At 40.0% G+C, this 21,271-nt stretch overlaps 1 protein-coding gene across 21 annotated transcripts in view; it reads left to right on the top strand.

Moving 5' to 3' along the window:
- Positions 1 to 21,271, top strand: part of BCAS3 (BCAS3 microtubule associated cell migration factor) — a 373,805-nt gene that overhangs the window by 170,864 nt on the left and 181,670 nt on the right. For 19 of the 21 annotated variants that reach the window (XR_015703602.1, XM_087752408.1, XM_087752414.1 and 16 more), the window contains 3 exons: positions 1,578 to 1,678; positions 5,282 to 5,478; positions 6,804 to 6,901. Coding sequence is in view for 20 of the 21 variants with exons in the window: in XM_087752408.1 (XP_087608534.1) it covers positions 1,578 to 1,678; positions 5,282 to 5,478; positions 6,804 to 6,901 (396 nt within the window). In the remaining variant the exon portion in view is untranslated. Of the gene's footprint in view, positions 1 to 1,577; positions 1,679 to 5,281; positions 5,479 to 6,803; positions 6,902 to 15,019; positions 15,830 to 21,271 lie in introns of those variants that run through there. The other 2 variants (XM_087752422.1, XM_087752420.1) reach the window with 2 other exon arrangements.

Here is a 21,271-nt window from a genome sequence, read left to right as displayed (position 1 = left end):
CTTCGTATTGAATCCAGGCCTCCAACAGGCCCCTGACAGTCAACAGGTACAAGAAAATGAAAAAATGCCACCTGTCTTATTGTCTGGGGTGCTTGCTTGCATTTTGCTTTTTCTAAACTCTTTCAGCTTATGAAGTTTTAGTTAGAGCAACGTAATGCTACTGCCATAGAAAGTAAGGAAGCTAGACTGTAAGCTTTACTAACGTATTTAAATGACTCAAGGACCAGGAATCATGAAATATTAATCTTTACAATAGTAAGTGTACAATTCTCTCTCTTTTTTGTGGTAGCATTTGAACACTAAATTGTGATTTTCCCCAAAGTTGTAGGCATATATGGTAATCATTTTAAAAGTGGGTTTGGATATCATACAGTCTACAGAGCTGAAGAACTTGCATTTTTCTGTAGCAGTGAGTCCGTATGAAGATGAAGGAGAGTAGTGAATAGAGGAACAAAATTAACTTAGTTTTGCTCTGTGAATTGAGGTTATTTGTTCGTACCAGTCTTTCAAAGACAGTAGAGACTTAGGTATTTAAGCAGTTATAGTAAGGTAGGGTTTCTATGGTGCTGTCAAGAAAAGGTTTGCTGATGAGCACTGTGGACAGATCTGATGTTGAGTCAAAGCAAAAATTTACCCAGCCTCAGCTCTCTGGTAGTGACCAGAAGCAGATGCTCCAACGTCCGGGAGTTTGGAGGTTATGGGCTTCTTGGAGGTTGTGTCCGGACTGTTGTGTTTAATAGCCGCTGATTAATTTGTCCCTCATCTTGAACTAATATATCTTTCTAGTTATCAGTGTCACGTGCAGCTGAAAAAAGTGGGTTACTTATCTGTCCAAAATTATTATACAGTATTTCTATAATGCAATGCAACACTTGAACACAGAATTTCTGGTATTTTACAGTTCAGTGAAATAATCTCAGTATTTAGTCTTCGTAGCAAATTAAACATCAAACTCTGCTTTGTTATGGATTCTTAATTAATATTACTACTGTAATGAAGAGGTGACACTAACATGATAATGAAGCACTTCCAATTAAATTGCAAAGAAGTCAAATCCTAAAAATAAAGTTGTTTGTGAAACCAACTTCAAATTAACTACATTAATGTCAAAATGAGAGTGATAATTCAGTTCATGAAGCCTTGGAAGTACTCTGTGTTCAAAGTCAGTACATGTACCAGCGCCTGAGGATAGCCTTTGTCAGTGTGCTTTAGCATAGTTCAAATTCTGAAAAGTTTGTAGAAAAGGCTTACGTTGTTGACAGTGGCACTTCTCAGTGTTAAATTCCTCAAGACAGATGGTTGTCGTCTGTATTGGGCTGTTCGGTATGTTCATTAAGTACTTGAGGTTAAAAGAAGAGGAGCCAATTGGGCGATCGTAGTGGCTGTATGCATACATTCAAGTCAACAGAAATCCTTTCATCGCTCTTGATGTCAATATTTGAGCTCTTTCTGTGCTCCAACATGTTGTCACAGATTTAGGAAAATATATATGTTGCTGTACCAATAACTTACTGAAAAAGCTTTATTTAAAAGCATTTAACAGTAAATCTGATTTTTCAATTTTCTATTTTTTTCAGTGGTTCCACCAGGGAGCCCTGGACCGATCACTCGACATGAGTCATACGACAGCTTAGCATCTGACCACAGCGGGCAAGAGGATGAAGAGTGGCTTTCGCAGGTATGCTCTTTGGGGGAGCTCCAATTCAGGGGTGGTAGTAATACAGTAATAGTATCCGCTGGAAGTAAAATTCACAACTTTCCTCAAAATGGAAAGTAAGCTTCCAGTAGGCCATGCTGTGTGTAAAACTGACTTCACTCCTGACTTAACATGGTATGAATTTGATGGTCTTCACATTTTATACAAACTATACAAGCTATATTAAAAACCGTATACAGCCCCCATCATTACTGGCACAAGTCACATCCTTGGGAAGTTCAGGACGAAGTAGCAAGTTTAAGTTGGCAACAGAAAGTTACCTCTCTACCTCTGGTCCTTTTCAGACGTGAATAAAGGAAGTTGGCTTGGCAAAATGACAATGCCTTTTCAGTTGTGACCTGTGCTATATTTACTGCATTTTAACATAAAAATGGTAGATTAACTGGTTTACTTCCTTCTTTTTCTGATTATCAGTTACTGCATTTCCTACTGATAATTCCTTTGAGTTATGGCTAGATATGAATACTATAAAATGGTCCTGCTCGGTGGAATATTTTTATATGAGGTTATATCTTTGTAGTTTTATCCATTCTTGCTTTGTTGCAGTCAATGAAGCTTCTCTTTAAGAACTCAGTACATACTTGGCTATTTGGCTCAAAACATAGCTTCAGTTTAAGAATGTAGGTCATGAATAATACACTGAGAATTAGTTCCTGTTAGAAATAAAAGGTTAGAGTTAAATAAATACATGAATATTACAAATGCTCTGGATTTACCAAAGCAATCACGGGATACCTGATACATGGAATTCATCCTGACAAATTAGGTGGGTTTTCTTTGGTTTAAGAACAATGTTGTTATGGGAGTGATGCATTAAATGTGTTGCTGGGGTGTATGGCATAAATATGAAATATTGATGGATGTGATTTGCTTCTCCCACTGGTGAATAAATCATGCACAGCATTTTCCTAAAATGAGAAGTTAGGTTTCTGCGTGTACTGGTCCGGGAGCGGCATTCAGTGGGGAATCTGTTCACGTGAATCCACTTACCTGGCCTAAGTTTTCAGATGTGGTGGCACATTGATGTATCTTATTTGCTTATGCTGTCTCTAATTTGTCAGAGCATAAAGATGGTGAAACTACTCAGTCAGTGTAGTCAGGAATTTTGTATTTTATTTATTTCCTGTAAACAGTAGTTTTTTTAGAAGCTCACTGGGGCCAAGATTTCACCTGTGGTTTTCCACCTATCCTCTCCAGTACTGTTTGGATAGTTTAGCTTATTCTGCTGTTCTGGTGACTTTCTGGTATAGTGGGCAACCTCGGGCAAAAGAGAGTAAGGTAAACCTGCATTATAGGGATTGGTTTATTACTAATTCTTGGAAGATAAAAAATGCCAAAGGAACTTAAGACTGCTTGAACTTCCTCACAGCTATCCCTCTAGAAGAGTAAATGTATTTATAAGAAAAGAAAAAAAAAATCCCAAGTGATGCCACGGAACACAGAAAATTCAGAGAATGCTTCTGGAATGGTTAATTTTTGCTAAGTGAAAAGAGTGATGATAGTTCTTTTGAGCATGAAGATGCTAGCATTCTCTAAGCAAGCCACTTTAGATTAAGCCTAAAGTGCAAGTATGTTTTTCAAAATTAAAGTGTTGTTATCAACAGTAACAGCATGCAGTGAAAAAACACTGCCCTTCACTTCAACTTTTCAATTAGAACAGTGGGTAATGTGTGCTGTCAGTGTGAAGTAGATACAATATGTTTGTCCTGCACACAACAGGAGAGTGAATAGGAACATCTGGCCGTAGCCTCAGTAAAATTGCAAAGGCATCTGTTTACCTCTCGGCTCTGTGACACTGATGGTTTCAAGCTTAAAATATACAGATTACTTTATCTGTGGCCTAATTTACACTGCTACATAAAAGCTACTTGCCTCAGAAATGTCTACAGTCAGTCTGAGTTACGCGAAGATAAATGCAAAGATGGAAATAGCGCTAAATAGGCTGTGCGTTTGTCGTCTTGCGTTAGCAGAGAACTTAGAACAACCTTATCCAGTGTTTAAAGTTGCTTCTTAAAGAGTTAAGGATTGCTACTAGTACACGTCTGTGTCATATATATATACACAAAAATATATTTTCAGTAATTTCCTCGCTAGATTGCATTTTTGCTGTGAAGCTGATCATTGTTTTAGCAGAAATTGATAGGAATTTAATAGTCTATTTTTGTCATCTTAAAAGTATGAGTTCACCAGAGCTTAATATTTGCATTTCGTATTTCCTTTTTCTGATCCTTAAAGGCTCTTTTTGACTTTTGAAATTGTATTACAGAAGACTTATGCTTTGTGTACCCTTTTATTTACAAGGCCAAATTTTCCTGATCATATACATTTCTAACAATGTTACCATCTTAAATTTTCATGATTGTTTGCATTCCTATAGTTGGCTTACTTAAGAGCTTGCCAGAATTGATACTCATCAGATTTATAGTTATCAGTGTGAAAAGACATTTTTAAAATATTTTGGATGCTTCATTTACTGAAATAACTTATTTTTCGAAAGTTCATCTTTAGACTCTCATTGGGAGTCAATACCTAGAGGAAAATCTGACTATTTGAAATTATTGTTTGTTAGACACACCGTCTGTGTTCTCTGTGCCTTCTGGAAGTAGGCATGGAACTGAGAAGCTTCTGTGTCTGTGTGTATTTCTGCACAAAAACGTACATACAGATGCATATCTCATATACACCTATTATTTAATGTATATGCCGTTGTTCATTGCAAGCAAACACCCTTCTATTTTAATTGTTGGAATTTTGGTTAAATGAATATATATGTGTGTGTGTGTGTGTAGCTGCCCTTCTAAACTCCATGTGTTGCACATATATGTTTATATTACATCTGCGTGGTAACGAGCGTGGCCTGGGCTGTTGAGTGTCTCGCAGCACACTTCACGTTGCTCTCTGCTACAAATCTTGGTGCTTTCCAGCAAGACGGTCTCTGCCAGCGGTATCCTCAGATATGCCAACAGTAATTATGAGCTTTGATTTGAAATGCAGTTCGCGCTATATACATGTGAAGCAGCGCTGTTTAATGTGTGAACTTTTAGAAAGCAGCCGTAACAAAGCTGTAACAGCTTGCTTTTAAAAAGTGCATCCCTTGACCTGGTTAGGATTGAGGTTATCTGGGAGAGGTAGGCTTTCAGTTCCTCTGTCTGCTCCATGTAGATGCAGATGGAAACGCGTTCCCCTGTTTGTTACACCGCAAGGTGGCTTTTTAGCGTTTGAGTTACAGTGTGTATTTCATAATGGCAAGGGGAGGAATGAAACAGGATCAGGTGAAGTGATAGCCAGGATGGAGTGTTGGTCTTCAGAACAGTTTAAGAAGTGGGGTCCTCAAGCTGGTGGTTCAAGGGCTTTCAAGGCTCCGCAAGCAGCTCTTGGCTTTGGCAAGAGCTTCGCTCTCTAGCAAAGGCGTTCCGAATTTTCCCATGTTCAGTGTTCCTCTGAACTGATGGCAGAAAGCCCTCTCTTTGCTTGAGAACAGCAGGATTCTGGGGGTTCGGTGTATCGAAGGAATCATTCGATATATTGCAGTTTTTTGTTAAGCATTTTCCCATCTTCCCACAGGTCGAAATAGTGACTCACACCGGGCCTCATCGGCGCCTGTGGATGGGCCCGCAGTTCCAGTTCAAAACAATCCATCCCTCAGGCCAAACTACCGTCATTTCATCCAGTTCTTCAGTGCTGCAGTCGCACGGTCCAAGTGACACTCCGCAGCCTCTTCTGGACTTTGATACAGATGATCTTGATCTCAATAGTCTCAGGTAAAAATAAAATCAGTTTCCAAGCTGTTTCACATTTGTTGTGTGAATAATTTGCCTCATGCTTAAATGAGGCCATCTGTGTAGAACGTGTAATAGTTTTCATCAAGCTTGTCCAGATGAATGTCTTAGATCAGCGTGTGACTTGACAATGATAAAAATTCATGCAGGCCAAGCAGCTTAGATTCCTTTCTGCTGCCCCTTCTTGGGTAAATGACAGTGAAACACAGTACAAAGTCTGGTGGCCTTGCTCAGCGTTGTCTTGGCTTTCACATTTCCGCATTGCTTAACAAATTCATTTTCTCAGACATGAGTGGGAGCTTTATGCCATAGATTTAGATGCTGACCATGAAGCAGTCAGTGTGTTGGAACAGTAAGTGAACTTCTGGAATTTTTTTTCCCCTCCCTGTTTTGTTTTTTTTTTTTCCCCTTCCTTTGCTTCCTTCCTTGTAATTCTTTTTCATGTATTTAATTCATCTGGTTTTGGACATTGATTTGGAATTGGGGGCAGGGGGTGTGCCTAGGGAAGGAAGGAGAGCGAAGGTAAATGTAGGTTTATATTTACTGATAGCTAGTGATTTTGTACAAGTGCTTTATGCACCATGTGTTTCTGGGTCCTGTCCGGTAACTCTCCAGATTTAACGAGTTTCCATGCTTCTGACTCTGCATGTGATCTGAAGTCCAAAGGTCTGTGGTATGGACTTGGATTGTTTGGGACTCTGTCTGAAACTCTTATGAGTAAAACAAGAGAGATGGATAATATGACTAATCCCATTAAAACTGGGCAGATTGTCCTTGAACTGAAAATACATGGTTTTGAAATGAGGGATTTCTCCTTGCATGTAATTACTCCCACAAGTAAGGATATAGCTGTCAAATATATTTTTTTATTGTATATATGTGTACATATGCAGAAAGAAAGCAGAAATTTTTAAAAAATTAATATAGATATATGTTACAAAAGGATAGACAATTACAAATGTGTCTTTTCTCCTAAACTGTCAAAGAAAGTGCTGCTGTTCAGGAGGGCAATAGAGGCTTTTGAACCAGGTTGGGCAGGGTGAGCTCTTTCCTTTGAGCCTTTCTGAGAGCTCATGTCTGAGACATAGTTTGGGGATACTCACTTTGTATAGAGTCTCAATCTGTCTCTGGATGGATTATCCAGATCTTGGCTCTACAAAGCAAAGGAAAACAAAAGTTTTCAACAGTTGGCTGATTTAAAAATAAATAGTTGCTTAATTGGTTCAGCTGATTCAGGTTTGTGCTATACTTACAGCCCTCCTGAGCAATGATTTTGACACAGGTGGTAACTATAACTTATTATTTAGGATTCAGCCAGTTCGCTCAGAACCTGTTAGCATGCCGGGGTCATCACGTCCAGTTTCTGATCGCAGAGGAGTTTCAACAGTGATTGATGCTACCTCAGGTAGAAACATGTTGATTTCATGTTTTCTTTGATATTCATGGCATTCATCAATCTCGTCTTTTTTTGTCTGGTAACGTGTTTACTAACCATTGCTATATACTTAAAAGGATATCATGATTTTCAGCTGCACAATAGGGTAAGTGCTGTCTTATACAAATACTTAACTGATAGCTGTCATAATGATGACTGTTTTTCCTCTGACCATTCAAATCTGAAGTCACAGAATTGTGGTAAGATACGAATGCAATGTTTACATTAAGTTTAACATGAGCTATAGAATGCTAAAAATTGCCTAAACTAAAAAGCAGAACATTTGCAAATGCTAACACTGAAATGCTTTTATTAATGAAGGCCTAAAGCATAGAATATTACGGTTCCATCTCATTTATAAAATAGCTTTCATTGAAATGTAATCATAAACGTAATTGATTTCTGTGAACAGTCAAGACAACAGGATAGTTTATCTAATGTTTGTGTAATAGGCACATTTTCACTACTCTGCTCTAAAAGAGTGAGTAAATTTAATACTACAGTGGTTATGTTAATATCAACATAGTAATATATGTACTATAAAGTTTTCTTCTTTTTTTCTCAGTGGTGGGGTATAGTCTGTATAAAGAAACAAGGACAGCAGAGCTTTATATTGTAGTACAGCTGTATAGCGTCTGAAGGGTCCACACAGCAGGATTTTGTCAAATAAAATCTCTCACAAGTAGAATTATTAAACACACAGCATTAGTCAAACAGTCAAGTCGGAGAGGATTTTAATCTTTAGCGATTTGAAAATCCCTGGAGACTGCTGATTGGATTGAGGTTAAACTGTAAAAAGAGACGGTAACACATACAGAAACTGGTTTCTGAAGGTTGTTTTAAAGAGAGTTAAAATAAAAGCTCCTGTTCCAGGCTCTGCTATTGATATAAAGTCTGAGTACAAGATATTGTATTGTTTGCCAAATGAATTTATTTGGGTATTACAGGATATTTCTTAGATGTGTTTATAACTGAGTTCAGTAATAACTAAATTTACTTTGAGTATTGAGGATTGTCATTATAAATTCTATTTTCAAATATTTAAAACTTGTCAAATTAATTCACATGGAGCTTAGACAAACATCTGATGCTGGTTATTTAAAGGGAATTTTATTTGTTTTAGTACATGGCAAAGTAATTTTCAAAATAATTGTTTGATACAGAAGAAAACATAAATGCATCAGTTATGATTTTTTTTTTTTTGGACTTGTTCATCTATGCCTATTACCCCTAAAAGGTTACAAGCGTGAATCATGGGAGTGCTTCTGTCTGTATATCTGACACTTCAGGCTCAGAGTGATTAATGGCATAGCTGTTCTTTGCTATCAACATGACTGTGCCAGCTGATACAGATAGAGATATCTGGGTTATCAGATTATTGGGGTGGGGTGTCCTCTTGTGTATGAACAGAGCAGTGCCGTTACCTATAGCAGGGGTGTGTATTAATTCAGAAATATACCATTCTGCAGCCATAACGCTTTCTAGAACTGTGTTATTCCATCTACAATAGAAACAATGAACCACATAGGACCGTACCTCTTCTGTGCTAAACAACCGTTCCTGAAGTGTGGATTGGGCCTTAATATGAAATGGCTCATGTGAATGTGATGAAGCTCTATTGGTAATGCCTTTAACATGTGTGTCCATATTAAAATTGCCAAAGTCAATCGTATACATTGTTATGACACTGAAAATATATTCACTGTACAGCAGTGACTCAGTTTTGTTATAACACTTCATAAGTTTCTTATAAACAATACATGGATTTTGTTAGGGACGTGCTGATAGCAGTATTTTATTTAACTTCACTGCCAGACAGTTTGGATTTGAATTGATTTTTGATTCTGGGACTTTACCATCTATTTGCAGTTTTCATATTGCCTGATCCTCGTCCTTTCCCATGCAGAAATTACTGGTCCAAATTTAGGGTAGATATGGCAGATTACGTGTGATGGTACAGGGGTGTGAATTCTGCTACAGAGTAAAGGAGACACGAGAAAAAAACATGCACTGTTTTTTGAGATCCCGTGCTATTCTTGTAACAGCGCCCAGCAAAGGGAAGAAGAGTATTTTATGGTTACTTTCTTTTCTTCCCACCTTTGAGATGTGCAGAAAATTACATTAAGCTCAGCTCTGAATCTAAACGTTTCATTTTAAATGCTGTCCATGTACGACATTGCGGTTTTTGTTATAGTCCACTACTGTAAGTATTCTCATTTCCTGCTGTTACCAAGGCATGCCCTAAATGGCTTACATTCTTTATGGAAAACAAATTTATTGGAAAATACGTTTTTAGGTTTGAAGGATTTTTTTTTTTTTTAAGTAGGTCATAAATTTTTACTACCTAAGCTGAACCAGGAAGTGATTCTTCAGTTATGACCCATGCATTCGAGTCTGTTGCACTTTATGAAGATGCTTATCTGACTGTTTGATTGCCTGTTGCTTAGAGATGCAACCAGCGTGGCGCCTCTTCTTATCTAACTCCATCACTTTTTCTTCCTATCAAAAGATTTCAAGTACATGTTTATCATCTCCTGTTATTCCTCAGCCATTCTTGATAGCTTTTTTCCTTCTCCCCCCTTGGTGACAACTCTGAAATTTGTGTAATTTTTTTAATCGTGATTTTCACTTGTCTGTAAAACTGTGGTATGCTAATGCCGATATTCTCTCACAAGATCATTTGCAAAACTCTTCATTTAAAAAGTACAAAACTCTAATAACGTGAAAATCAATCATGAAAATTTGCAATGGCATTTTCAAGGTAGATGGCTGTATCTGTAAAGATTATTTGGATAAATTAAAAAAAATTTAAAAAATTAAATTTTAAAAAGTGTATTTCAATATGGTTATCTTAAAATTCTGCTAAGATGTTCTCTGGTTTATGTGGGGTTTTTGGTTGGGTTTGGTTTGTTTTTAAATTGAATCTTTAAGAAAAGTTTGCAGAAATGTAGTCACCTAAAGCTACTGGACGTCTGTCCCTCAATGCACACATTTTAGTCATACGCATCATAGAGAGAATATACCCTCAAGGATTAAATGCACTGTAATTCCAGATGCTATTCCAGATCGGCAGTTAGAAATGTTAAAGGGACAACACTGAGTTTAAAGCTGTCTAAAGCAGGAAGCCTTTCATAATAATGCAGCAAAAGAACCACTACCGTACACATAGTAAGTGCACCCTGTGTGTAGCAAGCAGGCGTGTGTGCTCGTGTGTCTGTGTGTCCATCCTTTCCAAAGAAGTGCTGAGGCTACTGGCTGGTTGCATTGGGTTTAACAAAGGTGGGGTAAGTCTTAGTAAGTCAGGTTACATTTAAGACTTTATTAGGCACCAGGAATGGAAGAGAAACGTTGCAAATGCCCTGTCTGCAGGAGATGCTGCAGCTGAAGGTAACACCCTTTACACAACTAAACCTGAGACAGAAATCTGTAGCGTGACAAGAAAAACAGTTCTTGCAGAATGAGCGGCTCTATTTCAGACCACTCTACAGGCACGACTCGGAAACTTTACGTTACCTGTATACATGGAATACTGTTTGTTCCTTTGATGTGACTAGATTTAGATATGATTTCTGGCTAGCCGAGGATGTCTACAGAATGATGGCGACTAATCTAGAAAATATAAACATAGGCTAAACATGTAATTGAACGTTTCCAAGTACCTTTCTGAATTTTTATACTATAACCTGTGGATGAATGATGCATGTCATGTATGTTACATACCTGAATATCAAACCTGAGAGAACTCTATTACTTATAAATAATGTAAAAATTAAAGGGTGTAGGAAGGTTAGGATATCTGTACGGAACCACAGCTCTGAACTTTCAGAAATGGAAAGCCTCTAGAGAAGGGATTTTTGCAGCAGTTCCTGATCACAGTAAATTTGCTCGCACAGCTGCATTGAGTCTGTAAGGGCAAGTGTTTCCCTTAAACTGTAACAAATGTGTTGAAGGGCTCAGGTACTGAAGTATGCTCAGTCATAGCTGTTAATTCAATCCTGCTCACTTAAAAAAAAAAAAAAAGTTTGTGCATCTGTGTGTGTTTATGAAAAGGCTTGTTTATTCCCTCATACAAAGAGGTTTTTGACACTTATCCATCAGTCAAGTAATGATTTGGTTGCATTGTCAGCAGAGTAGGAAAGCGTTGACAAAGAAGTTGTCTGGTCTCTGTTTTGCATCAGCCTTTTCCTTTCCTACTTGGAGATCTCCGTTTCTTTCTTGCTTAGGACAAATACAGAAGTTAGAGTGGGAAGGATTTTAATGAACAAAATTAAATTGCAGAAGAAAAAGATCCTGAGCATTTTCTCTTGGGGCAGGAGAACCTTTATGTTCTTTTCTAAAACCTGGCATGTGCTGTGCTTCTTAGGGATGCACGCATCATTTTTTAATGAAGATTGTTTATTACTGTTGTATGAAACTCTGACAATACTAAGCTCTCTTCTGGTTACTTCAATCAATGCCCACTTAAAACTGGCCTGTAATTTAGTACTTCCCTTTTTTTGTGTGCGCGACTGGCTGGTCATGGACAGATAGCTTGTTGCCTGCAGAGGGTTTAATGAACAGAAGAATTGACTTGGGTTTTGTGGGGGATGGAGTTTGCCTCCCCTCCCTCCCTCCCCTCTGCCTGTGAAGGATCTTTTATTGTTCGTCACCACACCTGTGAGATAGGGACCATGGGACAAATTTTTACTGTCCAGCAATGCTCTCACTTGGAATTTAATAAACACTTCTGCTGTCACACCTTAAACCATCTGAGCTCTTTTCTGTTGTATGCGCGATCAAATATTTATTCCCAAATGCTGTACACCAGAAAGTGCTGCCTCGGAGTAGTGGAGATCAGTTATTCAGGTAGTAAAGATGTGTGAATGCAGCTGGCAGATGAAGTCACCAACATTATGAATTCCCAGGCTGTCCTTATTGCCACAGGCAATAACTGACAGGCCTGAGCGGTCGCTGGTTTCCCATTACGGGTGCTGGTAGGGCCCGGAGAGTCCTGGCGTCACGGATGCTTGAGCTGCCCTGCTTGAGTGGAGCCGGCCAGCGCTGGAGGCTCCTTGTTGCAGAGAGATGCAATCAATATGGTCTGGAGTCCTTGACCTGAACCTGTAATTACCTGGATGGTATAAAGGTAGTTTGTTGTTGCAGATAGAGATTGCACTCAGATCCTCCGAGTATAATGCTGAGCTTTGAAGCCAAGGAAGAGATTTGGTGCTTGGTCTATTCTTCGCAGCAATTGAGAGGTTTTAATAATGGTCATACAACAAGCTGTTCTTAGAGGGCATCACCTGTTTCGTAACAGCAAAAACACGTACTCAGCACTGCTGCTTTTGTACTTCTACATTCTGTCAGCCTAAATTTAAATGAGATTAAGTTATGGTGCTTTCCTGGAATAACTTCTAAGCAAATTCTGTTAATATGGTATCTATTTAAAAGACTTATTATGTTACTTATTTGAAAATAATTTTATGTATTATTCCTAGAATAGAGTGTGGGGTATATATGGGTTTTTTGTTTTCTCAGTGCAATAGCATGCACTCTTCCTCTCTCCATCCTATTCGTCTGTCTTGCTAAATGTGTGTGTGCGCATGAGCTGCATAATACAAAATTCTCATGTTGAAGAATTTTTTTCAACTTGATTTATTTCATCTAATTTGAGAAAATGTTATCTGACGATTTTTGAAGAGACCCTTAAGTCAGAACTGACTTCAACAGGCTCCAAGATGCCAGTGCAGTATACATGATTACATCTAGAAACAGCTATGCCCTATAGACTAGGGAGCTGTGAAGAGAAATTAAAATGACCTGACACTACTGACTGGGCACTGGCTGCTGGATCATTGCCTGGCTTGGGAAAAGACTCGGCTGCAGGGATACATGGAGTAGCATTAATGTCTTGAAACACCGGTGGGTGTTTTCTGTAGGCAGGAGAAGTATACTGGAGAGGAAGGGCATGAGAACAGTGACTGAAAGGCAGCGGGATCATTATATACCGATTTATTTTTGCCTTTCTATGATGGTTGCGGGTGGGTTGGTCTGTCGGTTCCGGAGATGGGAACTCACCCTGCGCAGCATGACGTAGTGATGTGGGGTAGCTGCTACCCTGGTAGTGACAGAGGAGACTTATTCCTTATCCCAGTTTGCCTTTGGTTTAGCTGAGGAGGCTCATAGTAGTTGAAGCAATTAATCTCTTCTAAGATGGTTGTGCTTTGACACATACATGTCCACCAGCTAAAAAAAAGGTGCAGCATGTGAGTTAGTTTCACAGATGCAAGTGCAAATCAAAAGGCAACAATTTTTAGATGCTGCTGCGTTAGGTTGAATTTGACTTTAAGCAGCTTAAGTTACTCAGGTGCTTAATCCCGCAGAGGCTGATCACCTTGTTCATCTCGCTGATGTGGCTTTGATGGTTCACAGGGAACTTTGACAAACAAGAAACCTGGCAATTTCCATGTCGATGTCATAGCTAGGTGAAAGCATAACTGTGACCTAACCAACATAATAACCAATACAAGGTAATGCGGTTTTTCTTTATAATGCAGATAAGTTGCAGTGAGGCCTCCAGGGGCCACAGTAATGGTCGCTGGTGCAGTCCTCTGTTGCTCACAGGCAGTTGTTCTCATGTCGCAGAACCCACTTGACGCATGTACCGGTGGTCCATTAATGCAGACAGCGGGGTGTCTTATTGCTTAAGTGTTACATACGGACTTTCAGTTGGGGAAGCCACCTTCAGTTCCTGTAATGGTTTGTCGGCTGAAAAAGAGCAGTGTGCTAGAGCGTGGTCTGGTCCAAGCATGTAAACGCCTTCTGTTTGTTTATGGGGGAAAAAAAAAATCCAAAATGCACAATAGGTGTTGTGTATATCAGTGGCTAACGCAAACTCATTCTGAATGTAAGATCGTTGTATGTACCCCTTAATTGTCTTTCATTAACAGTTGTTGCTAATGTTCTGCGTAGGTAGCTTTAAAGTTCCGAATAAGTGGAAAGTGTTGATTCTAATCATATCTGACACCACAATCTTCTATGGAACAACACATGAGCTGAGATTCCCGATGGACTCCTGTAGGATACAATATTTATTATAGCTTGAGATCTAAGAGCTCCTAGCTGCTGTTAAACTTACAAGAGATCCAGAAGCCTCAGTGTCTGTACTTGTGTTTTTATAGATTGCACAGAAATAACACACCATACAGTATTTGCAAAGAAGCATGTTCTTTGACATTTCTGCTCTTTTTATGCAGTGCTTAAAAGAATTGTTTTACAAATCTTGATTTTTTTTTTTTAAGTTTGTAATATATTCTAAGCTCGCCTATTAATCTAGACTGTTTGAAATGTTCTTAAAATGGTGTTAGATGTGCAAGTTAAAAGAAGAGTATTTGAACATCCATCTGCAAATGAATTTTAGAGTCAGTATTATTTCAGGGAAAGCTTTAATTTAGAAACAGTTTTCCAGTTTATAACAGAGACATTCTTATTTAATCACTTCACTAAATTAGGCTATCCTTCAAAGTATTTGCTCACTGTTTTCCATGTTTGCTTTGAAAAACCTTTAAATATGCTTCATTATTTCTTTTTTCAAGTGTATTTCCTCCACTTTGGACTGTAGTCGCTGTCAGACACTAGGTTTTTAATCATCAGGTTTGCTTGCTGGTTCTGGTCCTCTTGAGATCTTACAGCTTGTCCTCCCCTGCTTTCAGGACCTGTTCCAGAACACCAGCCCTTGTCCTCGGGGCTCTGTGGACTCTTCCTTTTGTCTCTCGGCTTCCTCCTGCCTGTAAAATACCCGAAGAGGCTTGATGTCTGTGTCCCTAGGGCACAGCAACTACCTGAATACTATAGGTTGTGATCACCTCTTTAGAGCAATTAAATCCGTAGGCATAAAACTGGGCATGAAGCAGTCTCCAAGAATATTTTTTGAGTTTGGTTTTTCAAGAACAGTTGGAAGTGAGGCGGCAGCTGCTACGCGATGTCTCCTAGTTTCATAGTGAATCCTATTTTTTTTCATTCTACTCTTCCTTAGGTGGCAAAAATAGCTTTTAAAAGTAAGTGTGGTGGCTTGTTTGTGACTTTTTTTTTTGTTTTTTTTTTTCCAAGTAGTGAGATAATAGTGCTGTGTTTCAAATCAAAACACCCTGCACAAAAAGGAAGGAGAAACTGAGGATGCAGTTGATGAGCTGCTGGTTGAGCTCTGAGCCGTGCAGCGTGTGAGTTGGCCATCAGTGTCGCACCAGAAATGACTTCCAATATGAATCTCTAATTTTCTTCTCACTTGTATTTCCTCATTCTACAGATAATATATTGGTTTGTGGATAATACTTTACTATGTAATAATATGTTTGACACCTCTTAATATTTCCAGACCCACAAAAACTTGTTCTTTTGTAAGTCAGCAGAGGTTTAGTGCCTGATTTCAGAGTTCATCTGGTCCAACCCACTGCTCATGGTGGAAAGACTCTACACAAACTCTTTACACAGACTATATCTGGATCGATACTGAAAAAGCTTTAAACAAGAGCATCAGTCCTCACATATGTTTTTTCTTAATGTAATGTCAGCATATGCACCTATTTTCACCATTGTTAATCCCAAGTCAGCAGGTTTTAGCTATTGTTTGTTAGAGTGTAGTATGGATGAGTGAGCAGAAGTGTGCATTTAGGTATACACCATATAAAACTGAGCTGTTTGGAATGATCAATTAGCCAGGCATTTGATCCACTTGAAGGTGGAGTTTAATACTTTGAGGGTGTTATAATCACAGCCTCCTCACCCTGTCTTCTCCTTGCTGAAGTACGGATGTTCTCTGCTGGAAATAAATATTTATACCTAAGTTGAAATATAGCCTGTTGGTACTTACTTGTATATCTTTTATTGCTTCAATGACGTAAGGGGTAAAAAAGCAGATGGAAAATATTTTGTTTTTCTTAATTATCCAATACTGTGGAATACCCATCGGCTTGCAGTTGCCTTGGCTCCTCCCCCTGCCTTGGACTCCATCCCTGGCATGATCCCAGCCGGTTTTTAATAGTGCTTTATCTGCTGCTTGCATTGCTTTTAACTTTCACTTTTTATTAGAACCAAAGCTAAATTGGGTGCCGGTTAGTACTCTAGCTATGGGTGGAGTGCTACGAAAAGCCAAAGCCGGTGCCAGCAAGCAGTTGCTGCAGAGAGCAGCCGGCGCGTGGGCTGAGCCAGGCAGGGGAGCACAGGGGTGAAAGGAGCCCCTGTTTGTCACCATCCTCCTCCTCCTCGGCCAGTTCTTGTGTGCATGTACAGAGTCGCTGGCAGTGCCTCCAGCTGCGGGGGCTCCGCAAAGAGGAGATCTCTTACAGTCTCGACCACTGCTGGCTGCTGGGGACAGCCTGCCCGGGGCTCGCCTCCTTCCAAAAACAACGCAGAGTGTTAAGGGGAGCACGTAAAGCGAAGTGCTTCGCCTACATAAACCTTCTGGTGCTATTCCCCTTGTAAAGGTGAAAACAAGCAGGTCACAGTCAGTAAATGACAGAAAGCAGGCTTGGGATTATTCACATCATTAGCACAGGATTTCTCCAGATAAGAGAAGTGGTATATGAGCCTCTATTGCCCTGAGGCTGTCTTTCATTTACTGCGCAGGGCGTGGTCCTTTAAAATGGAGCAAGAACAGGGAAAAGAAAAAGGTGGTAATATGACTAACATATGGTTTTTGCTGGAGTTTGGCCACAGATTTAAGGCCTCAGAGTGGATTCCTGGGGCCTTCGTATGCTATCCCAAAACCAACACGAAAGCCTTTCCAAATATATTTTATAAGCTCTGTGATTGTAATAGTCCTATCAAAAATCCCATGTCCCCAGGTCAAGTGGGGTGCAGGCCCTCCTCTTCTGAAATCCCAGGCTTGCCAAGTCTCTCTTGCCTGATATTTCCCTCCAGCAACAGCGGGCAACCATTTGTGCCTCTTGCGTAGGGTGCGCTGTGTAGCATGCCTATAGGGGCGTCCAGCACAGCTGCTTTCCCTTGAGCTCACATCTGCTCGGAGAGAGTGGGACCTACATGCGCTCGCTTGCCTGGGCTGTTGTCCCAGATGCAGCTGGCCCTGGCTGTGTACAACCCACCTGTATTTCTGGATAATTCATGCAATTTGCTAGGCTTTGGCACAGAGGCCAAATGCTTGCTCGTGAGTATCTGGTTGGGTTTGAGCGTTAGTTTTGGAAACCGGCTCTGTCGTCGTTTTTTGTGTTACTTTTGCTCCAAGTTATGATGCCATTGATGTGAGAAATGCAGTACAGGAACTGGAAACTCTGTAATTCATAGCCTCTTTTAATGTTAGGACCCTGCAAAAAGTCCTGATTATACCACTCTAGGAAAGGAGGCCTCTAGAGAGACAGTACATAGGTATATTTGCCTTGATACAAAAAAGCAGTAGAAGCTACTGTTGCAGTAAGGACCTTGCTAGCTCTTTGCTCCCAGGACAATTTCCATTAACTGAATTTGCATTAATTGAAAAAGTACCTCTTCAGACATTCACCGATGTTGTTTACAGCATGAATGCTGAGCAAATCACTGTCTGCTATACTGTTTGATCATCACTTAGAATATATTTTAAAAGTAAGCATAACATCCTCTAAACTTATTTCTGGTTGAATGTCAAATTTAGCAATTGATCATAGATCGTCTACAAGGTTGGTTGTGTTGCTAGTGGATTTTTTAACAAACAGAAAGTTGCCATGAAAGAATTTGGAGAAGAAAAGCAATATTCTTTTGTTAGTCTTTTGGGTTTGGTGTTCCTATTTAAGCTTTAAAAAAAAAAAAAAAACAAAACCCAAAACAAAACCAAAACAGCAGCAACAACCAGTATACAGTGAAACGCTTACATGGAAGTATATTTTACCACTGAAGTTAAATAAAAAATTCACTATATCATAAGCGAACCATTTCCCCCTTGATTTGTGTCTAAAATATGAGGAAAAACCTTGCAGATGCATTATGCATTTTACAAAAGAACATATGCATGCATTTAAATCATTTACGTTTCATCTTTGCTTTCTCTTATTTTTAACCCATATTATAGTGAATGACAGCATGTTTGGAAAACCGAGGTTGAAAGCAAAGTTTAAACTTTCATGCACAATAAGCTAAACTGCAAGCAGTGCTTCACTATTTCATGATTTTATTTCAAAGTTTTGCTGATGCCTTTTCCTTTCTCTCCAATGAAACATGTGACTGAAACTGAGAATCTGGCTTGTAAAAAAAAAAAAAAAAAATTTTACTGTGGTCGGTTTGTGCTAGTCTTACAGTGCCTGTGAAGAAAGAGAATCCATCCTTGCTGAAGCAGGTTCTCAGGAGAATGCGCAACCATGTGCTTAAAGATGCTCTGGATAAGGGCTCAGGAAAACTATGAGTTGTTGATCATTAAGCATATCAAATATTCCTCATGCTAGAAAATCCTTTTTGATAGAGGGTGAAGAGGAGAGGATAGGGGGACACCAGCTCTATCTGATGTAATACTCGGACATGACTACTTTTCAGCACTACCCTGCTGTTTGTTAAATTGGCAACTTTTAACTGATCTGCTAATATAGTGGGTAGCTGAAAAAAACTTTGAACTGTGGGTATGATGGTTTGTTTACTGTCATCAGCAGGCACCACTTCCCCAGTGCTACGAGTGGACAAATAAAATTCAGCTTTGCTGGCCTAGTTATAGCCTTTTAATAACACATCAGTGAAAGATTGTGCACGCCATGAAGTGCTGAACGCGTGCTCTAAAGTGATGTAATGTGACTAAAGGACAGTGATATGTCAGACGGGTGGCAGCCTCTAGCGCAGGGGAGGGTGCGCGCACCGTCCGCTCTCCCTCTACCAGGGGGTCAGGGAGCCGGGCTGTCGAGGGCAGCGGAAGAGCCGAAGCACCGTGCGGACCTACCTGGATGATGCTCAGGAGTGGGGTTTGTCACCGTCCCCGCGGCCCTGGCTGTGCCACCCGTGGGCTGGCTCCCCGCAGAGCTGCCCAGCGGTCTCGGTGTGGTGCTCTCCCGCTCTAGCAGTGACAAGACCACGGTGCCGAGACCCGAGCTAGCTCTGCATGGAGCCAACTGCAGTTTATTAGCTTAGGCTCCGTGCCACACAGAGACAGATAAACTGCTCGCAGACAGCGGCTGGCCCTCGATCAGGGTAGCTGAGCGTGGGCCCGTTTCTGCGCACTAACCATGTGGGACTTCTAGGGTTGTCAGTGAGAGTTCGGCACACGTAGAGGCCACAGGATTTGTTTGTAAATGTAGATTTGAAAGTTAATACTTGCACATGCCTCTCGGATTCGCAGCTCAAAATACAGAGTAACTTGCATCCCTACCAGCTTCCAGAAATTTTTCCTCATTGTCTTTACCTCCCAGACTCTCTGTAAGAGTTAAACCCAGAGTTCTTCTTTTATTTTGCTAGTAGAGATTGACTTATAATTGAGGATGTCATGTGGAGGACCTGTAACTTATTTGTATATCCATCCTTCCGTGTTTAAAACCAAGTCAAGAAACTAATGAGGTTACAAAAATATTGCTGATCCTGAAGCATATATAGTTGGAGAACATATGCTTTGGTTTTACATTTCTGCCTCTAAAAGGTGACTTGTCCCATGTTTGTAATTTAATTTAACATTCTATATATTTTTAAAAGGCTGTATGATTTGAAATCTCCAGATGCCATGCTTTGTGCTAAATGGGGTTGACAGTTCAGTGATGTGGAAGGCCATTATCTCACCTTTGTGCTTCTGAACTATAGCCACTTGCCTTTGCCTGTTCATAATGCATTTACTGCATTACAGCGTAGGAATTTTTAACACCTATTGAAAGCATTAATTAGGTATGCCATACTGATGAGCGCTTTAAGATAAGTGAAAAGCAAGAACTGATGCTGTTCTTCGAGTTTGTATTCCTCCCATTGCTTGGACTGGGGATTCAGTAAATGACTGATGAACTCCAGTAATAAACGCTGGCGGGGATACTCTGTATTATGTAGTGCTGTACTCTCAAATTTCGCAACGAACAGCAATGATCTGTATTAGTTTTCTGGGACTTAGGTGGTATCTTTATTATGCCCCTGGAAAGCAAATGTAAGGCAGCCACATGGCAGTGGCAGCTTGGCGAGATGTTCCTCAGATGATTGGTACAACCAAGATAACGTGAACTTCCAAACCACAGCGCAGGATGTCCACTGGATTTTCACACATGCAGTAGAGTCATTTCCCTAAATGCTGTGGTCACTCACCGTATGACTACTGTATCCTAAAGGAATATGATTTGATCAAAAAAAGTGATTTAAAGATAAAACAGTATCATTGTAGAGGTTTATCTTGAGGCTGATTTACTCAGGAATGTTACTCCTGTTTTTAAGTAGATTTATTGATATTATGCATTCTCTCCTGACGTTTAGTCATTAGTGAAAGGAATTTGTGTATTTCCACAAACTTCTGTTAACGTAAAAGCACCATCACAAAGTCTTAGCAGCCAAGAATGCAAGTTTAAAAAAACGCTTCCAAGCGGTTCCATCTTGATGTTTGGGGATCAATATAATCCCATTCCCATAAGTTGAAGTTCCTTTAAGAATGCACAAATTCCATATGTTTTGTCCTTTTAAAGGAAAATTGGTTCCATTTCTTCAGAATATCATGGTGTAATTTCAGAGGATAAGGAGTACCATACCCATAGAAATAAAAGTCCCCGTATTCCCCAGCGGCACTCGAGCAGTGATGCCCAGGCTGCCCCCGACCACTGCCGCGCCGTGCTGTCCCCCAGCAGTCACCGCGAGTGCCGATGCCACGGATCTGCCTCTGTCCGTGCCCCGTCCCTGGTCGTGCCTGAAACATAAGGCCAAGCGGGCAGGTTACAACTCTCGTCTCCCCTTCTTCAGCTGGCAGCTCTGTCCGTTCCCAACCAAGACGCGCAGTGTGTCTCTAAATGGCTCTATCGCTACCAACTGGTGCTATCTATAAACCAGTAAACCAAAATTCCAACTTTTGTATCCAATTACCGTTGTCCTGAGTCAGCAGGTCTCCTATAGAATCATTTTTCTATAAACTTGGAAAATGGATAATCATTACTTGGACTGTTAAAGTTCAGTAATACAAGAATAAGTCATAAATATGTCACTTGTATCTTAAAAGCTAACCAGCTAGAAACTCTCCCTCTTGTCTAGTCTGACCTCCAGTTCCTTTGATCACCATTTTCTCCTCTTTCTCAGCACCACAGCTAGCTTCTTAGTTTTCCACATTTTCCTTTGCCGTTGTGACAGTGTTCTGCTGCAGATTACAGCTGCGCTTAGGCACCATAAGGTTTATATGATTAGTCAGCATTTGGTTTCCATATATAGCAAAAGTACGTCTGGAGA

The sequence above is a fragment of the Nipponia nippon genome, unplaced genomic scaffold (genome assembly GCF_047370975.1).
Source record: "Nipponia nippon isolate SJK-2023a ecotype South Korea unplaced genomic scaffold, ASM4737097v1 scaffold_15, whole genome shotgun sequence".
NCBI classification, from domain to species: domain Eukaryota; kingdom Metazoa; phylum Chordata; class Aves; order Pelecaniformes; family Threskiornithidae; genus Nipponia; species Nipponia nippon.
Note: the sequence above shows the minus strand (reverse complement) of the source record. Positions and strands in the feature narration are given on the sequence as shown.